The following is a 23,719-nucleotide window of genomic DNA, read 5'->3' as shown; positions in this document are numbered from 1 at the left end:
CTGCCGAAAATGCATAATAAATAAGGGAGAAAAAAAACATATATAATTCGCACTGGAGTATAAGTCGCATTTTTGGGGGAAATTTATTTGATAAAACCTAACACCAAGAATAGACATTTGAAAGGCAATTTAAAATAAATAAAGAATAGTGAACAACAGGCTGAATAAGTGTACGTTATATGACGCATAAATAACCAACTGAGAAGATACCTGGTATGTTAACGTAACATATTATGGTAAGAGTCATTCAAATAACTATAACATATAGAACATACTATACATTTACCAAACAATCTGTCACTCCTAATCACTAAATCCCATGAAATCTTATACGTATAGTCTCTTACGTATAGTCTCTTACCAACCTGATCAGAAATGAAGAATAACAGATACATCGTCTATTCAGTAACATCCTTTTATATTTGCATAGTGTAAATGTGGAGTGAATGAATGATAGGTTCTCTCTTTTCTGTGAGCCCTTTGAGTATTTAGTTCAGGGGTCCCCAAACTACAGCCAGTGTCCAAAATCCAGGTTGCAGGAAGTCCAAAGTTTAAAAATCAATAAAAAATATTATATATATATATATATATATATATATATATATATATATATATATATATATATATATATATATATATATGTATGTATGTATGTATGTATGTATGTATGTATGTATGTACTGTATGTATGTATGTATGTATGTATGTATGTATGTATGTATGTATGTATGTATGTATATGTATGTATATATATATGTATGTATATATATATATGTATGTATATATATATATGTATGTATATGTATGTATATATATGTATGTATATATATATATATATATGTATATATGTATGTATATATATATATGTATATATGTATGTATATATATATGTATATATGTATGTATATATATAAATATATGTATGTATATATATATATATATATATATATATATATATGTATATATATATATATATATGTATATGTATGTATATGTGTATATTTGTATATATATGTATATATATATATATATACGTATTTATATATATGTATATATGTATGTATATATATGTATATATGTATGTATGTATATATATATATATGTATATATATATATATACTGTATATATACACACATATATATGTATATCTATATCAATCAATCAATCAATCAATGTTTACTTATATAGCCCTAAATCACTAGTGTCTCAAAGGGCTGCACAAACCACCACGACATCCTCGGTAGGCCCACATAAGGGCAAGGAAAACTCACACCCAGTGGGACATCGGTGACAATAATGACCCAGTGGGACGTCGGTGACAATGATGACTATGAGAACCTTAGAGAGGAGGAAAGCAATGGATGTCGAGCGGGTCTAACAGGATACTGTGAAAGTTCAATCCACAATGGATCCAACACAGTCGCGAGAGTCCAGTCCAAAGCGGATCCAACACAGCAGCGAGAGTCCCGTTCACAGCGGAGCCAGCAGGAAACCATCCCAAGCGGAGGCGGATCAGCAGCGCAGAGATGTCCCCAGCCGATACACAGGCAAGCAGTACATGGCCACCGGATCGGACCGGACCCCCTCCACAGGGGAGAGTGGGACATAGAAGAAAAATAAAAGAAACAGCAGATCAACTGGTCTAAAAAGGGAGTATATTTAAAGGCTAGAGTATACAAATGAGTTTTAAGGTGAGACTTAAATGCTTCTACTGAGGTGGCATCTCGAACTGTTACCGGGAGGGCATTCCAGAGTACTGGAGCCCGAACGGAAAACGCTCTATAGCCCGCAGACATTTTTTGGGCTTTGGGAATCACTAACAAGCCAGAGTCCTTTGAACGCAGATTTCTTGCCGGGACATATGGTACAATACAATCGGCAAGATAGGATGGAGCTAGACCGTGTAGTATTTTATACGTAAGTAGTAAAACCTTAAAGTCACATCTTAAGTGCACAGGAAGCCAGTGCAGGTGAGCCAGTACAGGCGTAATGTGATCAAACTTTCTTGTTCTTGTCAAAAGTCTAGCAGCCGCATTTTGTACCAACTGTAATCTTTTAATGTTAGACATGGGGAGACCCGAAAATAATACGTTACAGTAGTCGAGGCGAGACGTAACAAACGCATGGATAATGATCTCAGCGTCTTTAGTGGACAGAATGGAGCGAATTTTAGCGATATTACGGAGATGAAAGAAGGCCGTTTTAGTAACGCTTTTAATGTGTGCCTCAAAGGAGAGAGTTGGGTCGAAGATAATACCCAGATTCTTTACCGTGTCGCCTTGTTTAATTGTTTGGTTGTCAAATGTTAGAGTTGTATTATTAAATAGAGTTCGGTGTCTAGCAGGACCGATAATCAGCATTTCCGTTTTTTTGGCATTAAGTTGCAAAAAGTTAGCGGACATCCATTGTTTAATTTCATTAAGACACGCCTCCAGCTGACTACAATCCGGCGTGTTGGTCAGCTTTAGGGGCATGTAGAGTTGGGTGTCATCAGCATAACCGTGAAAGCTAACACCGTATTTGCGTATAATGTCACCTAGCGGCAGCATGTAGATGCTGAAGAGTGCAGGGCCAAGGACCGAACCCTGGGGAACTCCACACGTTACCTTAACGTAGTCCGAGGTCACATTGTTATGGGAGACACACTGCATCCTATCAGTAAGATAAGAGTTAAACCAAGACAGGGCTAAGTCTGACATACCAATTCGTGTTTTGATACGTTCTAATAAAATATTATGATCGACGGTATCGAAAGCAGCGCTAAGATCGAGGGCAGCAACATAGATGACGCATCAGAATCCATCGTTAGCATGAGATCATTAGTCATTTTTGCGAGGGCTGTCTCCGTGGAGTGATTTGCTCTGAAACCGGATTGAAAGGTTTCACATAGATTGTTAGACGCTAAGTGTTCATTTAACTGCTCCGCAACAATTTTTTCAAGGATTTTTGAAGTAAAGGGAAGGTGAGACACCGGTCGGTAGTTTACCATGAGGTCAGGATCGAGGCTAGGTCTTTTAAGAAGAGGATGAATAACCGCTTTTTTGAATGCTAGGGGAACAGTGCCCGAGGAGAGTGATAAGTTTATAATATTTAGCACTGATGGACCTAATAATACAAAGAGCTCCTTGATCAGTTTCCCAGGAAGAGGGTCAAGTAAGCATGTTGTCTGTTTTATTCCATTTACATGTTGTAACAATTCCTCTAATGTTATTTCCTCAAAACGAGAGAAACTATTTTGGAGGGCAGTATCCGCCGTATATACAATCGTATCTGTGTTAATAGAACCCCGTTGTAGCTGGGACGCATTGTCTTTAATCTCCTTTCTAATGACTTCAATTTTCTTACTAAAGAATTGCATAAAGTCATCAGCTGAGTGGGTTGAGCTACTGGAAGGAGTCCCTTGTTGGGTTAGCGATGCTACCGTACTAAACAAAAATTTAGGATCGTTTTTATTACGGTGGATGAGATTTGAGTAATAATTAGCTTTAGCTAAGGTAAGCATGCGTTTATAAGTTATTAAACCATCACTCCATGCTTGATGGTGCACCTCAAGTTTAGTCGTGCGCCATTTGCGTTCCAGCTTTCTACATAATAATTTCTGAGCTCTAGTTTCTTCTGTAAACCACGGGGTGCGCTTTTTTGGAGCCTTTTTTAACTTTAGCGGTGCTATGTTATCAATGGTTTCGCGCAGGGTGTCGTTAAAGTTGTTAGTGAGGTTATCAATAGAGCCCACATACTTTGGGAATGGTGCCATTACCGAGGGCAGTAGGTCAGCAAGAGTTGTCGTTGTGGCTGTATTAATGTTGCGGCTGCTATAGCAGGTATTATTATTATTAGTTTGACGAACATGCGTCTGAATATGCGTCTGTATATATATATATATATGTGTATATATATATATATATATATATATATATATATATATATATATATATATATATATATATATATATATATATATATATATATATATATACACACACATATATATACACACACATATATATATGTATATCTATATATGTTTATATATATACACATGTATATATATATGTACACGTGTATATATATATATATATATACTTATATATGTATGTGTATATATATATGCATATATATACATATATGTGTGTGTACGTATATATGTATGTTTATGTATAATGTGTATATATGTATGTATATATTAAAAAAATATATATATACACATAAATATGTATATATATGTATGTAAATATATATATATATATATATATATATATATATACATATTTATGTGTACATATATATTTACATACATATATATATTTGTGTATATATATATTTTTAATATATACATACATATATATATGTGTGTATGTATATATATGTATGTATATATATATATATATATTATATATATATATATTTACATACATATGTATATATTTATGTGTATATATATATTTTTTTTAAATATGTACATACATATATACACATTATACATAAACATACATGTATACGTACACGTATATATACAGACGTACTCACACATATATAAGTATATATATATATATATATATATATACATATATACACACGTGTACATATATATATACGTGTGTAAACATATAAAGATATACATATGTGTGTGTGTATATATATATATATATATATATATATATATATATATATATATATATATATATATATATATATATATACACAGCCCAGCCCCCCGTCAATTTTTTTTAACCCAATGCGACCCCAAGTCAAAAAGTTTGGGGACCCCTGATCTAGTTGATGGAAAAGCACTGTATAAATCTAATCCATTATTATTATTATTATTATTGATATTATTAGCAGCTGTTCAATGACCTAACGGGCTGAAAAAAACAAAATCAATTGATGCTTTTTTGTATCATTTCACAATTTTTCAATGACGTGTTTTTTTATGCATAGAACATAACATATATCTTATATGATTAAACATTTTTCAAATATGGATTGTTTCGTCTTTAGCGCAGTAATGCAGTTTCTCTCCCAACATTATCGGAGGTTGAAAAAAAAAGGAAAATAAGTGGTGTCAATGTAGGCATTTTAGAAGCATGACTGCTTCTAAAATGCCCATAAAAAATGATAAATGACTGCCACATGTTTGACAACATAGCAAAACGCCAAAAATTAATGAACAGTAAATGAGTGTCTCTCTGGTCATGCCCCTCATAGTACACGCAAAATCCTCATTCAAATAAGGCCATCCGCACCAATTTTTTTGATTGCACACGCGGCCTTAATCGGTCACATGCAACACTCCCACTAATAGTACACACTATTTTATAGATTGCACACACTGTTTAGCGCGAGACATTTTTATATTAGTAAATCAAGCCCTAAGTCCTTATTTCCTGTTTGGTGATCTGGCCAATTACTCATTTATATCACTTACTTAAATCCCTCAAATCTCCACCTCCCTTAATCGCCTTCCTGCAAACTGTAAGAGGAAACAGGTGACTGGGATTATATGATAAAAAGGAAAATAATAATACAGGATGTTATCACAATTGACTTTGAGTGCTCCAAAAGTAAGTCAGTCACTGTAGTTTCAGTTCTCTCCTGATGTTTGTGTATTGCACCATCTAGTGGTGTGTGTGTGTATGCAACCTCTCATAAATTATGAGGCATAATTATTGATTACAAATATAGTTTTAAAATGTACGAAATGCCATTTGAGTGCTATTTGAAAAAACTATTTATCTACACACAATGAAGCTTATTTTTTTTTTATATAAATGTGTCAAAAATAACGAGTTAACTCATGTTAATTATCACATTAATGGTGTATTTGTGCCGATTAACAGTGCAATTTATTATAAAGGATGAGTAATGAGGCTCCGACCAGTGGTGTGCTTGCCTGGTAAATTTCACTTCAAAATACAAACTATTGCAATTTTAGATAAAACCGAGAGGGACCAGCGGTAGAAAATGGAGGTATGGATGTTTGGAGCAAATACATTTTAAGTAAAACATTTAAAAAGTGTCCTTTCGGACAATAAAATAGCATTTGCGTCAAATGTAAAAAATCAAAACAAAGAAAAAAACACTTGTAATCATACAGAAAATATATTCATAACACAGTTTAATGAACAATAATTAATATTTATTTCATGTTTTTATTATTTATTATTTTACTCTCATTCGTCTCCCCTGGCCGCACACCTCTGCACTGTAGTATACAATATCATACTGAGCTCCTGAGCTTGTTCTATGGTTATCATCACACTTTGGCTCTTTACCAATACCAGTAACCTTTTTTTATTGGCATCACACACAAAAAAAAGTCTAATAAAAAGCTAAACACTTGTGGCATCAACCCTTTAGACCAGGGGTCGGCAAACCAAAATGTTGAAAGACCCATATTGAACGAAAAATAGAGAAAAAAAATCTGTCTGGAGCCGCAAAAAATTAAAAGCCTTCTGTAAGTGTTATAATGAAGACAACACATGATGTAAGTGTCTATATTAGTTATATCAGCCTACTATCAAAATGACTCTACAAGTCTTATATAAGTCTTTTAATGAAGTCAACACATGATGTAAGTGTCTATATTAGTTTTATTAGCCTACTATCAAAATGACTTTACAAGTCTTATAATGAAGAAAACACATGATGTGAGTGTCTATATTGGTTGTATTAGCCTACTATCAAAATTACTTTAAAAGTCTTACATATATGTTATAATGAAGGAAACACGTGTTGTGTCTATATTAGTTTTATTAGCCTACTATCAAAATAACTATGTGTCGCAAGCTGCCAGATATGTTCTAATGTAAAATTTATTCTACACATTTTTACAACATTGAAAAACATTAGTAAAATTGAGGTTTCTTAGAGGGTGAGATCAATCAATCAATGTTTATTTATACAGCCCTAAATCACAAGTGTCTCAAAGGGCTGCACAAACCACAACGACATCCTCGGTACAAAGTCCACATAAGGGCAAGGAAAAACTCACCCCTGTGGTACGTCAGTGACAGTGACTATGACAACTATGAGAAACCTTGGAGAGGACCCCCCTATAACTTCTGGATATTACTAGCTTTTAATGTCCAAAGGTATAGATGCATGTGTCCAAGTTAAAGAAAAAGGCAGGCTGTCTTCTTCTAATGGATTTATTACAATCTTTGCAAGCTAGGTAACGTTTGCTGTGGTCTGGAACAACATGGCACACAAACAACTATCTGAATTGCAGCTAATATTACATACAAATAATGTGTCATGAGACATGCAAATGGGCTTCACGGTGGCAGAGGGGTTAGTGCGTCTGCCTCACAATACGAAGGTCCTGCAGTCCTGGGTTCAAATCCAGGCTCGGGATCTTTCTGTGTGGAGTTTGCATGTTTTCCCCGTGAATGCGTGGGTTCCCTCCTGGTACTCCGGCTTCCTCCCACTTCCAAAGACATGCACCTGGGGATAGGTTGATTGGCAACACTAAATTGGCCCTAGTGTGTGAATGTTGTCTGTCTATCTGTGTTGGCCCTGCGATGAGGTGGCGACTTGTACCCCGCCTTCCGCCCGATTGTAGCTGAGATAGGCGCCAGCGCCCCCCGCGACCCCAAAAGGGAATAAGCGGTAGAAAATGGATGGATGGATGGAGACATGCAAATCTAAATAAACACAGAGGATATAAGTAAAGGAGATTAAATTATCTCAAATATACCTACAAACGAGGCATAATGATGCAATACGTAGATAAAGTTAGCCTAGATAACATGTTAGCATCCATTAGCTTGCAGTCATGCACTGACCAAATATGCCTGTTTAGCACCCAACAAAACTCAATAACATCAACAAAGCTCACCTATGTGCATTCACGCACAGTATAAAACGTTTGGTGGACAAAATGAGACAACCACGCCTTTCTGTGGCATGTACACAAACTACGGTGAGTTCAAGGACCGCCAAAATGAGTAGGAAAAAACGGCGGTCGGCAGATACGCTCTTCAGAGAATCAAGTTTAGCATAAACAGTGGGATTTCTGACAATTAGGAAGGTTTTTGTCATGTTTGTTCTCCTACAGAAAACATATTAAAACAAAAAAATATTTTCCTATACTTTTTCCCATTTTCATAAATGTTTTAAAAAGCTCCAGGGAGCCTCTAGAATGGTGCTACAGAGCCGCAGGTTGCAGACCCCCGCTTTAGATTTCCACTAAGCTAAAAAGTCTTTGCATTCAACTCCTCTTCCGAGGCTTATTTTCCAAGGAAATGTTGGTTTTATTTTGGCGGTCTGACATGTTTATAATGTTTACCACAAGCCTCAATTCATGTCTCTTTCCTCACATAGGACATTGATTCCTCTCTTTGATGGCGACACTGGTCTGCTGGTGCTGGCTGCCATGGTAACGATATTTTTCTTTGTCATTTTTGGGAGAGTTTTGTGGTGAAGTGTGCTTAAAAAAATGTTAATGTTCCTCCTTGCAGGGCTACACTGCGACTGATTGTTTCGAAGTATCCACCTCGGAGCCCTTCCTCACTCAAGGTGAAATCACCTTTTTTTTCAAAGGAGTTTATTTACTCAACCGCAGAAAGTTGCAGGCACGACCAAATAAATTTTTTTAATTACCGGTAACTCTAATGCTCCACTATACGTATGTATTACTATAGTAATTAAATGTATCTCCATTCACACATAAAAATGTTAGAATAATACATAAAATAATAAGCATAAGTTGTATGCTGATATTATTAATATATTGAGCAATATAATACACCAGGGGTCACCAACCTTTTTGAAACCAAAAGCTACTTCTTAGCTACTGATTAATGCGAAGGGCTACCAGTTTGATACACACTTAAATAAATTGCCAGAAATAGTCAATCTGCTCAATTTACCTATATATATATATATATATATATATATATATATATATAGGCGCCAGCGCCCCCCGCGACCCCGAAAGGGAATAAGCGGTAAAAAATGGATGGAGGGATGGATGGATATATATATATATATATATATATATATATATATATATATATATATATATATATATATACGGAATGACAGACAGAAATACCCATTTATATATATATATATATATATATATATATATATATATATATATATATATATATATATATATATATATATATATACATATATATATATATATATATATATATATATATATATATATAAATGGGTATTTCTGTCTGTCATTCCGTCGTACATTTTTTTTCCTTTTACGGAAGGTTTTTTGTAGAGAATAAATGATGAAAAAAACACTTAATTGAACGGTTTAAAAGAGGAGAAAACACGAAACAAATGAAGATACAATTTTGAAACATAGTTTATCTTCAATTTCGACTCTTTAAAATTCAAAATTCAACCGAAAAAAAGAAGAGAAAGAATAACTAATTCGAATCTTTTTGAAAAAAATAAAAAAAAGAATTTATGGAACATCATTTGTAATTTTTCCTGATTAAGATTAATTTTAGAATTTTGATGACATGTTTTAAATAGGTTAAAATCCAATCTGCATTTTGTTAGAATATATAACAAATTGGACCAAGCTATATATTTCTAACAAAGACGAATCATTATTTCTTCTAGATTTTCCAGAACAAAAATTTTAAAATACATACAAAAGACTTTAAAATAAGATTTATATTTTATTCTTAAGATTTTCTAGATTTGCCTGAATATTTTTTTATTTTATTTTAATCATAAGTTTGAAGAAATATTTCACAAATATTCTTCGTCGAAAAAACAGGAGCTAAAATGAAGAATTAAATTAAAATTGATTTATTATTCTTTAGAATGAAAAAAATAAATTTACTTGAACATTGATTTAAATTGTCAGGAAAGAGGAGGAAATAATTTGAAAGGTAAAAAGGTATATGTGTTTAAAAATCCTTAAATCATTATTAAGGTTGTTTTTTTTCTCAAAAATTGTCTTTCTGAAAGTTATTAGAAGCAAAGTAAAAAAATAAATGAATTTATTTAAAAAAGTGGTCACATATATTTGTGATATTACAATCAATACGGCTTTGAATTGATATTCACTTTTGTAATGTTATTGCCTGTTTTATTTCACAAGGAAATTATGATACTTTTAAAAATTGGTATTACAGTGTAGTATGTATTAGATTGAATATGCGTATGTATATTCACAATATAGAAATATGTTTATAGTATTGCAATTACGTTATGAATGTACCTTGTATAATAAATTACAATAAAAATGTAAATACATGTTTTACAGTACAGTAAAAATATAGATAAGGAGAAAATGTATATAATAATATTTTACCTGATTTTGAAAATGGGTATTACATTACAATACATTGACAAAACATAACAGATTTAATATTAATATATATTCATAAAAATGGGGGTTTTATGGAATTAATTTACATGCATCAATAATTGCAAAAAAATTTAAAATGTAAAAATTGTAAAACATGATTTGAGGATGATATTAACCAAGTGAAGAGAACATTCGTATGTATACCTTTACTTTTAATAATGGGTATTACATAATATTATGTATTAGAAATAAACTGCAGTACAAAATGTTTGGATATATGCAAAGGCTTAAAATTGACCAAAATATATATTAATAATCCATGCAAATATAAATAAACACAGAGGACATAAGTAAAGGAGATTAAATGATCTCAAATATAACTACAAACGAGGCATAATGATGCAATACGTAGATAAAGTTAGCCTAAATAGCATGTTAGCATCCATTAGCTTGCAGTCATGCACTGACCAAATATACCTGTTTAGCACCCCACAAAACTCAATAACATCAACAAAGCTCACCTATGTGCATTCACGCACAGTATAAAACGTTTGGTGAACAATTTTACAACAAAAAAAATTAAGAAAGATAATTTTTAAAATTGCTTATTTACCCCAATGTATTATATTCATACCAGTATAATATCTACTATAAGTATTATTATATGCAATAAACATTGTTTTTGACATATATTTTTATATGTTGTACTATGGAACGAACTATGCTGAATATCATTTTTATATTGCATTTACTAATTCCATCCATCCATCCATCCATTTTCTACCGCTTATTCCCTTTCGGGGTCGCGGGGGGCGCTGGCGCCTATCTCAGCTACAATCGGGCGGAAGGCGGGGTACACCCTGGACAAGTCGCCACCTCATCGCAGGGCCAACACAGATAGACAGACAACATTCACACTCACATTCACACACTAGGGCCAATTTAGTGTTGCCAATCAACCTATCCCCAGGTGCATGTCTTTGGAAGTGGGAGGAAGCCGGAGTACCCGGAGGGAACCCACGCATTCACGGGGAGAACATGCAAACTCCACACAGAAAGATCCCGAGCCTGGATTTGAACCCAGGACTGCAGGACCTTCGTATTGTGCGGCAGACGCACTAACCCCTCTGCCACCGTGAATGTTTATTAATTTACTGATATTTTATGCAATATATTATAAATGTACACATTATTAGTATTACTAGCAATATGTTGTTATATAAATAAAGTTGATGATTACTACAAAATAAGTGTAAAACACATTATTGGAGACAATAATATTAATTTTGTGGTGAGGCGTTGATTTAGATCAGGGCTGTCTAACTCGTTTTAAGATCGGGGGCCACATGGAGAAAAATCTTCTCCCAAGTGGGCCGGACTGATAAAATCACGGCACGATAACTTAAAAGTAAAGCTAACTTCAGATTGTTTTCTTCGTTTAAAAAAAGAACAAGCACATTGTGATAATGTACAAAACATAATGTTGTTGGGGTTTTTTTACACTTACATTTTAAAATACTAGTATTCTATCTTTATTTGTCGTTATTTATACTTTCTGAATAAATTATGTGATAATGTTCATCAGTCAACTCATAGGTGTTCATTTTCAATCTCTCAAGATAAAAAAAATAATATCAAAATATGTTATGATCCGCTGCCCGGATCATACCATATTCTAGTTTTGTTCCGTTTTTGTATCACATTCTGTTGTTTCAATGTCAATCAATCAATCAATGTTTACTTATATAGCCCTAAATCACAAGTGCCTCAAAGGGCTGCACAAACCACTACGACATCCTCGGTAGGGCCCACATAAGGGCAAGGAAAAACTCACCCCAGTGGGACGTCGACCATGCTGACTATGAGAAAACCTTGGAGAGGAACACATATGTGGGCAACAGTGGTCGAGATGAGACGCAACAAACGCATGGATAATGATCTCCGCGTCGTTAGTGGACAAAATGGAGCGAATTTTTGCAATATTACGGAGATGAAAGAAGGCCGTTTTAGTAACATTCTTAATGTGTGAATCAAACAAGAGAGTTGGGTTGAAGATAGTACCCAGATTCTTTACCGAGTCGCCTTGTTTAATTGTTTGGTTGTCAAATGTTAAAGTTGTATTATTAAATAGAGGTCGGTGTCTAGCAGGACCGATAATCAGCATTTTCGTTTTTTTGGCGTTGAATTGCAAAAGGTTGGCGGACATCCACTGTTTAACTTCCTTAGTTCCTGAGTTATCCGATTACCATGGTTTTTTATTAGTTTCACCTACCCCTCGCTATCGACGCACACCTGTTGTTGCTAATTACCGTCCTTATTTAAGCCTGCCTTCTTTCTTCATTCTTTCTCGCATCCTAATTTGTTTACACGCAACAAGTGACGACTGCAATTCTATGTTTCTACTCGCTAGCTTTCGCGCTATGCATTTGATTTCCTCTAGCTCTCATGCTAGTAGTTTTAGTTTTCTCTTTTTGTGCCTTTGTGCCAGTTTTTCTTTTCATAGTCTGTTTTATTAGTTAAATATATCTTTGTTTCTTGCCGTACGCCGTGTTCGAGCCCAACTGCATCATTGGAAAAACGAATCCGGCATCACCATGCCCAGCAAACGTTACAAAAATCAAATTACAGGATGTTTAATTATGTGGTTCGCTCATTTTCCTCGAAAAACGAACATGTGTTATTTATTTTTTTTACATATGTAGTAGGGCTGTGAATCTTTGGGTGTCCCACGATTCGATTCAATATCGATTCTTGGGGTCACGATTCGATAATATATCGATTTTTCCGATTCGATTCGATTTTCGATTCAAAAACGATTTTTTTCCCGATTTAAAAGGATTATGTATTCATTCAATACATAGGATTTCAGCAGGATCTACCCCAGTCTGCTGACATGCAAGCAGAGTAGTAGATTTTTGTAAAAAGCTTTTATAATTGTAAAGGACAATGTTTTATCAACTGATTGCAATAATGTACATTTGTTTTAACTATTAAAGGAACCAAAAATATGACTTATTTTATCTTTGTGAAAATATTGGACAGTGTGTTGTCAAGCTTATGAGATGCGATGCAAGTGTAAGCCACTGTGACACTATTCTTTTCTTATTATTTTTATAAATGTCTAATGATAATGTCAATTAGGGATTTTTAATCACTGCTATGCTGAAATTATAACTAATATCGATACTGTTGTTGATAATATTCGTTTTTGTTTCAATACTTTTGGTTTATTCTGTGTCGTGTTTGTGTCTCCTCTCGAGTGCTCTGTTTATTGCAGTTCTGAGTGTTGCTGGCTCAGGTTTGGTTTTGGAATTGGATTGCTTTGTTATGGTATTGCTGTGTATTGTTTTGTTGTATTAAAAATAATAATAATAATAATAATAATAATTTTTTTTCAAAAATTAAAAAAAAAACATTGATTTTTAAAAATTAGAATCGATTCTGAGTCGCACAACATAAACGATTCGATTCGTATTCAAATAGATTTTTTTGCCCACGCCCCTAATATGCAGTATCATCTACAAAGATACAAATAATTGCAATTGCGACATCTAGTGGACACATTTAGAACAGCAGTTTCTTCCATTCAAAAATGTCGGCACATTTTTATACTTGGCAAACTCATCCCGCGGGCCGGATAAAACCTGTTCGCGGGCCTGATCCGGCCCTCGGGGCCTTACGTTTGATATCCCTGATTTAGATTGAAAGTCTGTTTGAGTTTGTGTTAAAAAAAAAAAACAAACACTCATTTGTTCAATAACAATGTGATTTTTTTATTGTAATAAAAGTTTGGCTCTACTTTATCGTTAGTAAGCCACTGTCTGACCGACTCGTCGACACGCGGCGTCGCCACGGTACCCAAGCTGGCGTTGGACCTCCTGTCCTGCGAAGTGATGCGTGTGCTCCAGCTGACGGACAACTGCATCATACCCATCAGCTATCAAGTCCCTCGCAAGGTCTCTTTCTGCACACGTGCGGTTTAAACAGTCTCCCACTCTTGAGGACAGTTTTTATTTCCTGGGTATATTTCTTTCGTCAGAGTTCGGCCCACGACTTCCACGCTGACCTTTACCCCGACACGGCGGGTGTGACCCCGGCAATGACCGCCGAGGAGTGGTGGGCGGGAGGAAACAAGCAGGTTTGACAGCTTAGCGCTCTTTCTCTAGTGTGTTTATTGATTAGATTGCTTTAAAAAAAAAAAATCAATAACAATCAGGTGCAAAGAGTCAGCCTCCATCCAGACAAGCAGCTCAAAGCCAAGGCGACAGCAGCCAATCAGAAGCCTGCAAAGAAGGACCTCATCAGTGGAGACACCAAGGTGGGAAATGTGTATTTAAACCCAGTTTGATGCGCTTACAGTCGTGGTCAAAAGTTTACATACACTTCTAAAGAACATAATGTCATGGCTGTCTTGGGTTTTAATCATTTATACAACTATAATTTTTTGGTCATAGAGCGATTGGAGCACATACTTGTTTGTCACAAAAAAATATTCATGAAGTTTGGTCCTTTTATGAATTTATTATGGGTCGACTGAAAATGTGACCAAATCTGCTGGGTCAAAAGTATACATACAGCAATGTTAAAGGCCTACTGAAATGAGATGTTTTTATTTAAACGGGGATAGCAGGTCCATTCTATGTGTCATACTTGATCATTTTGCGATATTGACATATTTTTGCTGAGAGGATTTAATAGAGAACATCGACGATAAAGTTCGCAACTTTTGGTCGCTAATAAAAAAGCCTTGCCTGTACCGGAAGTAGCAGACGATGTGCGCGTGACGTCATGGGTTGTAGGGCTCCTCACATCCTCACATTGTTTGCAATCATGGCCACCAGCAGCAAGAGCTATTCGGACCGAGAAAGCGGCGATTTCCCCATTAATTTGAACGAGGATGAAAGATTTGTGGAAGAGGAAAGTTAGAGTGAATAATAAAGAAGAAAAAGCGATTCAGATGTTATTAGACACATTTACTAGGATTATTCTGGAAAACCCCTTATCTGCTTATTGTGTTACTAGTGTTTTAGTGAGATTATAAAGTCATACCTGAAAGTCAGAGGGGTGTGAAGTAAACGTGAAGTATATTTATATAGCGCTTTTCTCAAGTGACTCAAAGCGCTTTACATAGCGAAACCCAATATCTAAATTACATTTAAACCAGTGTGGGTGGCACTGGGAGCAGGTGGGTAAAGTGTCTTGCCCAAGGACACAACGGCAGTGACTAGGATGGCACAAGCGGGAATCGAACCTGTAACCCTCAAGTTGCTGGCACGGCCGCTCTACCAACCGAACTATGCCGCCCCAGTGGTGACCGCCAGTGTCTCCGACGGAAGCCATGGAGGAGCCCAAGAAAGTCGCAGCTGCCTCTTTGACAGCTGCAGGAGGACGCAAGCTCCGCTCATGTCTCCGGTAAGAGCCGACGTATTGCCACAATTTTTCTCACCGAAACCTTCCGGTTGACATGTGGTAGAGAACCATGTTCGCTTGACCGCCCTGTTCCATATTAAAGCTTCACAACAAACAAAGAAACACCGGCTGTGTTTTGGTCGCTAAAGGCAGCTGCAATACACCGCTTTCCACCCACAGCATTCTTCTTTGACGTCTCCATTATTAATTGAACAAATTGCAAAAGATTCAGCAACACAGATGTCCAGAATACTGTGTAATTATGCGATTAAATCGGACGACTTTTAGCCGTGACTGCGGCTGGGATAAAATGTCCGCTACAACCAATAACGCCACAAGCATGGGTCATCATTCCGCGACGTTTTCAACAGGAAACTCTGCGGGAAATTTTAAATTGCAATTTAGTAAACTAAAAAGGCCGTATTGGCATGTGTTGCAATGTTAATATTTCATCATTGATATATAAACTATCAGACTGCGTGGTCGGTAGTAGTGGGTTTCAGTAGGCCCTTAAAATTTGGTTACATGTCCCTTGGCAAGTTTCACTGCAATAAGGCGCTTTTGGTAGCCATCCACAAGCTTCTGGTTGAATTTTTGACCACTCTTGAAAAAATTGTTGCAGTTCAGCCAAATTTGTTGGTTTTCTGACATGGACTTGTTTCTTCAGCATTGTCCACACGTTTAAGTCAGGACTTTGGAAAAGGGCCATTCTAAAACCTTAATTCTAGCCTGGTTTAGCCATTCCTTTACCATTTTACACGTGTGTTTGGCGTCATTGTTCTGTTGGAACACCCGACGGCGCCCAAGACCCAACCTCCAGGTGTCAGGCTTGCCTCTGACAGTTTGACTATGTGTGTGTAGGGTTTCCTGTCAGCGCTCTTATTTTGTTGGTTTCTTGTCTTTCTCCCTGAGTGCTATGTTCCCCCTCAGCTGCGGTTGATTGGCACCTGGCCACACCTGGTGTCAATCAGTCCGCTCCTATTTAGACCTGTCTTCCCATCCAGTCACTGCTGGATCATTGTATAATAATAATGATAATAATGGATTCGATTTATATCGTGGTTTTTCTAATGTTAGATACTCAAAGCGCTCACAGAGAAGTGGGAACCCATCATTCATTCACACCTGGTGGTGGTAATCTACATATGTAGCCACAGCTGCCCTGGAGTAGACTGACGGAAGCGTGGCTGCCAGTTTGCGCCGACGGCCCCTCCGACCACCACCAATCATTCATTCATCATTCGTTCACCAGTGTGAGCGGCACCGGGGGCAAAGGGTGAAGTGTCCTGCCCAAGGACACAACGGCAGCGATTTGGATGTCAATAGGTGGGAAGCGAACCTGCAACCCTCAGGTTTCTGGTATTGCATTTCTCTTCTGTATTGTCGTTCCTGATGTGTCGTTGCAGCGTAGCGGTAAGCTATATTTGGTCGCTTTGTGTAGCTTACTGTTTTTCGTTCCCTGCTTCCAGTTTTTGTTTGTTCATAGCCTAGTTTGTTATCCGCCCACGTGCGTGCCTTTGGTTTGTACCCTTTGTTTGGTTTTGTACTAGTATTTTATATTAAAACCATGTTTCCTTATTCAATGCCTGCCTCCTTCTCTGCATCTGGGGGTTCGTCACCAACTAACCTTGACACCAGGCTGATGATGTTAGGTTGTCCTGAAGATTTTGGAGCTAATCCTCTTTCTTTATTGTCCCATTTATCCAATCCAATCCAATCCACTTTATTTATATAGCACATTTAAACAACAATAACGTTTCCAAAGTGCTGCACAGCCGTGTTAAAAACAATTGTAAAAAAAAAAAAAAATTAAAAAAATAAATAAATAAAATAAAATTAAAAAAAGTATATATATATATATATATATATATATATATATACATATATATATATATATATATATATATATTATGCTCCACCAATGACTGAATAAAAACAAAAAATAAATAAATATATAAACAAATATTTACTCTCTGTAAAGCACAAGTTCCATTGGCAGCAAAACAGGCCCAGAGCATAATACTACCACCACCATGCTTGACGGTAGGATTGGTGTTTCTGGGATTAAAGGCCTCACCTTTTCTCCTACAAACATTTTGCTGAACATTGTGGCTTAACACCTCAATTTTTGTTTCATCTGACCACAGAACTTTCCTCCAGAAGATCTTATCTTTGTCCATGTGATGTCAGATGAAACAAAAAAATAGTTGTTTGTTATGTGCTCCAGTCACTCTGTCACAAAAAAAACAAGAGTTGTAGAAATTATTGGAAACTCAAGACAGCCATGATTTTATGTTCTTTACAAGTGTATGTAAACTTTTGAGTCGTTTTTGTCAAACAGGAGGGGACTCGTGGTTGTTCCACCTCCAGCAGTCCTCTGAGCTCCCCCAGCACCAGTGCCGCTGCATCCTGCTCGCCGTCGTCCACTTCGGGTCTCTCCTCTGGCTTCCTCCCCTCACCAAGTCCCAGCCAGGGGGCCAAAGCTATCCAGAACTTCCTAGGTTTGAACACACACAAGCACACCTGACATACAAAACACGGGTGGTCCCGAAACATCCTGTGGGTTCTTTAGTTGATCCCAACTGACAATTTATATGTTATGCAATTATGTATACCTTTATTTTCCGGACCATGGGGCGCACCGGATTATAAGGCGCACTGCCGATGAATGGTCTATTTTTTTTATCTTTTTTCATACATTCAGACTTTTTTTTAATCAATAACAGAGCAGCATCTCCTCATCCGGAAACAACCACACCGGAAATGTCTCCCGTGAAAAACCGTCCGACCGGAAGTCTAGAAACTAAAGTTCCTTGGGTGAATAATGTAAACTCACTATACCAGTATGTTTTAGCAGTTTCATGGTGAGTTTACTGACAGATATAAGTAAGAACTTTACGCTACTTTATATTAGAAATGGAAAGAGCGGAGGATGAATGTCAAGTAACAAGAAGATAGAGAAAAAGAAGAAGCTTTTCGACGACTACAAAGGCGGACTCGTGCAATTTTTCAGGACTTATGCAGATCCTAAATACAGATCAGCAGTTACCAGACAGTAAGAAAAGTTGTTTTTGCATAACATTGCGAAACAAAACACCAGATAATGTCTTACCTTATACACACACCATAATAATACTCGTATGTTAAAGCACATCAAGCGGTGCAGCCTTCACTTATCTCTTATGTTTGGCTGCCATCTACGGATCACACTTACAATTACACCATGTACCAAATAAAATAGCTTCAAGGTGGGTAAGCTCAACCAAATGTATTCCTTACATTAGGCGCACCGGGTTATAAGGCACACTGGCGAGTTTTGAGGGAAAAACAGGATTTCAAGTGCGCCTTGTAGTCTGGAAAATACAGTATATATTTTTTGCCTTAAAATTAAGTCCCTCAGGCTGGTGCCCTGCAAATACATTTTCCTATGTCAGGTACATTTATTTCTTTCTCCTTGGCTAAAACCTCTCAAAAATGTCTCACATGGCAACAACTTCTATATCAGATATAATATACAGTATACTATACTTATATAATTAAGGTGATTTGGTCTCTGCAGGGCACAAAATGTTATTTCAACTGTTACTTCTAGATAACTAACCGATATGGAGTTACCACTATGGAAAAAACACAGAGGCTATTCCATCCCTACGAGCCTGTTTTACAGGTTTCCCTGCACTTCAGAGGATTTTATTGTGGATTTTAGTGTAGCTGCCATTATGATGTGCAGTCATGTTTTCTAATTACCGTAAGTCTTGAACTATACAAAGTATTTCAACGGTTGGAATCTGCGCTTTTGGATGATATAACAGTTACTATGGTAATCTAATTAGTTACTAATGTAATCTAATTAGTTACTATGGTAATCTACATCACAGCAGCTCAGACGATGCACCAAGCAGTGTGGGTGGAAAGCGTTTCCAAAGACGCGGAAGGAGATTTTCACCACCAAGTTTCTAAAGCTTAGTGATATATCAGGTATATTAAGTTGTGGGTGGGTTTATTTTGTAGCTTTCGCGTTCGAATTTCATTGTTTGTTGCATTTTTGTCGCGTTTCAATCGATTGTAAAATATGTCGATCGAAAGGAGTGTGACATTCATATTTTGTCAATATTCAGCGTTTTATCCTTCATAGAAAAAGGTAAAATTACAATACGTTTTTTAAGGCGGTCTGTCATCACGTTTTTAGCATTCAATCAGACATTATTGTGAGGTTTTGTATAAGTGTTCCTAAAAATAGATATACTGGCCCCCAGACACATTTTTTTCTTTAAATGTGGCCCCTGAGTCAAAATAATTGCCCAGGCCTGTATTATACTGTGCAATCTACTAATACAAGTTTCAATCAATCAATCAAAAACAAGGTTTTGCAAAAATAAGAGAACAACTTCAACTCAAGTTATGGGGAAAAAATGCCAACATGGCACTGGCATGTTTATTATTGAAGTCACAAAGTGCATTATTTTTTTTTTAACATGCTTCAAAACAGCTTGGAATTTGGGACATGCTCTGCCTGAGATAATCCTGGTACCCATTACAACTATGAGAAATACAAACCCCGTTTCCATATGAGTTGGGAAATTGTGTTAGATGTAAATATAAACGGAATAAAATGATTTGCAAATCCTTTTCAACCCATATTCAATTGAATATGCTACAAAGACAACATATTTGATATTCAAACTGATAAACTTTTTTTTTTTTTGCAAATAATCCCTAACTTTAGAATTTAATGCCAGCAACACGTGACAAAGAAGTTGGGAAAGGTGGCAATACATACTGATGACGTTGTGGAATTCTCATCAAACACTTATTTGGAACATCCCACAGGTGTGCAGGCTAATTGGGAACAGCTGGGTGCCAACAGCTTCCCAAAAAATGCTCAGTCTTTCACAAGAAAGTATGGGGCGAGGTACACCCCTTTGTCCACAACTGCATGAGCAAATAGTCAAACAGTTTAAGAACGTTTCTCAAAGTGCAATTGCAAGAAATTTAGGGATTTCAACATCTACGGTCCATAATATCATCAAAAGGTTCAGAGAATCTGGAGAAATCACTCCACGTAAGCGGCATGGCCGGAAACCAACATTGAATAAATGACCTTCGATCCTTCTGATGGCACTGTATCAAAAACCGACATCAATGTCTAAAGGATATCACCACATGGGCTCAGGAACACTTCAGAAAACCACTGTCACTAAATACAGTTGGTTGCTACTTATGTAAGTGCAAGTTAAAGCTCAACTATGCAAAGCGAAAGCCATTTATCAACAACACCCAGAAACGCTGCCAGCTTCGCTGGGCCTAAGCTCATCTAAGATGGACTGATGCAAAGTGGAAAAGTGTTCTGTGGTCTTGACGAGTCCACATTTCAATTTTTTGGGGTAAACTGTGGACGTTGTGTCCTCCGGATCAAAGAGGAAAAGAACCATCCGGATTGTTCTATTCTATTGTTCTCATATGGAAATGGGGTTTGTACTATACTTTGACTTTCACAAAGTGCCTTATTTTTTTTAAACGTGCCTCAAAACAACAGCTACAAAAACAATGAAGGCACACATTATACAATATGTCGGATATAGAGAACATACAAACCCTTTATTTATTGAATCAAAGATACTGAAATTCCACGACATAGTGAAATTGCAAACAGCTAATATTATACACAAAGCAAACTATAACCTGCTTCCCAAGAATATACAACAATTCTTCTCAACAAAAGAAGAGAAATATAATCTTAGAGAAAAATGTAATTTAAAACATTTGTACGCACGTACAACACTTAAGACCTTCAGTATATCAGTATGTGGAATTAAATTATGGAATGGATTAAGCAAAGTAATCAAACAATGTACTAATATGATCCATTTCAAGAAACTCTTCAAACTGGAAGTGTTTACAAAGTACAAAAAAGAAGAACCATGATAAACATTCTGATTTTATTCACCCATTCATTCTCAAAATTATCTTACTTATCTCATCGTATGGAATAGAATTTACTTCACCAATTATTTATTTATTCATTTTTATTGTGATTACTTATGGAGTATACATTATGAATACATTGAGAACAGGAAGTGAACAAAAATTTTAGCAAGTGTTATGTAAAGAAAAGGGGTAGGATTAAATAAGCTCTGCTTCTTCTTACTCCTTTTCGAACATGTTGAAAAGAGAAACTGGAAATTGTGATGTATCATGTTGTATGCTTGCATGTTCGAAATAAACTCAAACTCAAACACAGCTTCAGTCCAGAGTACACTAGACTTAAATATATCGGACGCAGGGTCTACGTCCGTGTTTTGCCGGATATGTACCGCTCCGTACAGCGGCGTTTTAAAAAGTCATTCATTTTACTTATCGAAACCGATACCGATAATTTCCGATATCAAATTTATCGGCAGGGCGATATTATCGGACATATCTACATTGGACATTGAGAAACTGATCAGGCGGGCCGGTTCTACAATCGGAATGAAACTGGACTCACTGGTGACGGTGGCAGAGAAGAGGACTGTTGACAAACTAGTGAGCATCCTGGATGATGCCAGTCACCCTCTGCATAGCGTTATCAGTAGCCAGAGGAGCCTGTTCAGTTCTAGACTGCTTCATCCCAAGTGCAGGACTAATAGACTCAAAAACTCCTTTGTCCTACACGCCATTAGACTGTACAACTCCTCTCTGGGGCGGGGGGCGGGGGGTATTAGGATGACAGGGGATGCAAATACGTTTTCATAACATGGTCACTACTGCCTACTTTGTCTTGTTATATTCTTATTTTACTGTTATATTGTTATTCCCATTGTTTTTATTCTTATTGTAATATTTCTCTATTTTGTTTCCATTTAAACCCCCGTTATTTACTTTTTACTTTTATTTAAATCGATCTCAACTCTGTACACTGCTGCTGGAATTTTAATTTTCCTGAAGGAACTCTCCTGAAGGAATCAATAAAGTACTATCTATCCATCTATCTATCTATCTACTTTTATCTTTATCCCGGTGTTTCCTCGCTAAACGGGATGTTCTGTGATGCAGGACCAAGCTCCAAGTTCCGTCACATCCAGGGTGCGGTGGCACACCGGGACATGCACATCACCAACATACGAGACCTCAACCTGACCACGCCGGGCGAGTGCGACGGCTTCTGTGTCAACCGTCAACGCGCTGCCGTGCCCCTCGGCATATCCGGTGGACAGGTCGCCATCTTCGAGGTGGGAAGAAAATGCCTCAAAATACCACTGTAGGGGATTAAATAATTGCGGTGTTTCTCCAGCGCGATCAACCCGGAAGACTGCCCGACTCGTCTCTGCCCACCGTCCAGAACTCCGTCAACGTGGTCGACCTTTGCTGGGACCCTTTTGACGTGGACCGACTCGCCGTGGGTGAGTGATTAAACGCCTGTAGTCTTGCATGATCACCATGAGTATGACATAATAATAATAATACAAGCGGTGTGTTAGCTGGTGATGATGCAAAGATCCGAGTGTGGAAAATACCAACCGGCGGCCTCAAAGAGACGCTGACCGAGCCCGAGCTCATCTTGCAAGGTACGGGAACACATGAAGGAATGTGCCGGAACAATGTCTTCATTTGGTTGGGACTCCTCTTATAGGTCACACGGAGAAAATCTACTCCATCAAGTTCCACCCTTTGGCCAGTGGCCTGCTGGTGTCTTCGTCCTATGACCTCACCCTCAGACTGTGGAACATGGAGGATGGGGAGCAGGTGAAGCTCCTCACTGGACACCAGGATCAGGTCAGCCATTTTTAATCTTAAATCAATTTAATCACATATGTTAGGTAAGGTTTATTCAGTTGTACTGGAGAGGAGGCTACGCCGGATAGTCGAACCTCGGATTCAGGAGGAACAGTGTGGTTTTCGTCCTGGTCGTGGAACTGTGGACCAGCTCTATACTCTCGGCAGGGTTCTTGAGGGTGCATGGGAGTTTGCCCAACCAGTCTACATGTGCTTTGTGGACTTGGAGAAGGCATTCGACCGTGTCCCTCGGGAAGTCCTGTGGG

The 23,719-nt window shown here is 36.9% G+C and overlaps 1 protein-coding gene across 2 annotated transcripts in view; it reads left to right on the top strand.

Moving 5' to 3' along the window:
* Positions 1-23,719, top strand: part of coro7 (coronin 7) — a 350,254-nt gene that overhangs the window by 276,482 nt on the left and 50,053 nt on the right. For both annotated transcript variants that reach the window (XM_061884835.1, XM_061884833.1), the window contains exons 10-19: positions 8,324-8,378; positions 8,461-8,518; positions 14,100-14,245; positions 14,329-14,427; positions 14,506-14,607; positions 18,040-18,199; positions 22,734-22,909; positions 22,972-23,080; positions 23,159-23,245; positions 23,311-23,453. In XM_061884835.1, the coding sequence (XP_061740819.1) occupies positions 8,324-8,378; positions 8,461-8,518; positions 14,100-14,245; positions 14,329-14,427; positions 14,506-14,607; positions 18,040-18,199; positions 22,734-22,909; positions 22,972-23,080; positions 23,159-23,245; positions 23,311-23,453 (1,135 nt within the window). The remainder of the gene's footprint in view (positions 1-8,323; positions 8,379-8,460; positions 8,519-14,099; positions 14,246-14,328; positions 14,428-14,505; positions 14,608-18,039; positions 18,200-22,733; positions 22,910-22,971; positions 23,081-23,158; positions 23,246-23,310; positions 23,454-23,719) is intronic.

The sequence above is a fragment of the Nerophis ophidion genome, linkage group LG23 (genome assembly GCF_033978795.1).
Source record: "Nerophis ophidion isolate RoL-2023_Sa linkage group LG23, RoL_Noph_v1.0, whole genome shotgun sequence".
NCBI lineage: Eukaryota > Metazoa > Chordata > Actinopteri > Syngnathiformes > Syngnathidae > Nerophis > Nerophis ophidion.
This window is presented reverse-complemented; position numbering and strand designations above follow the sequence as displayed.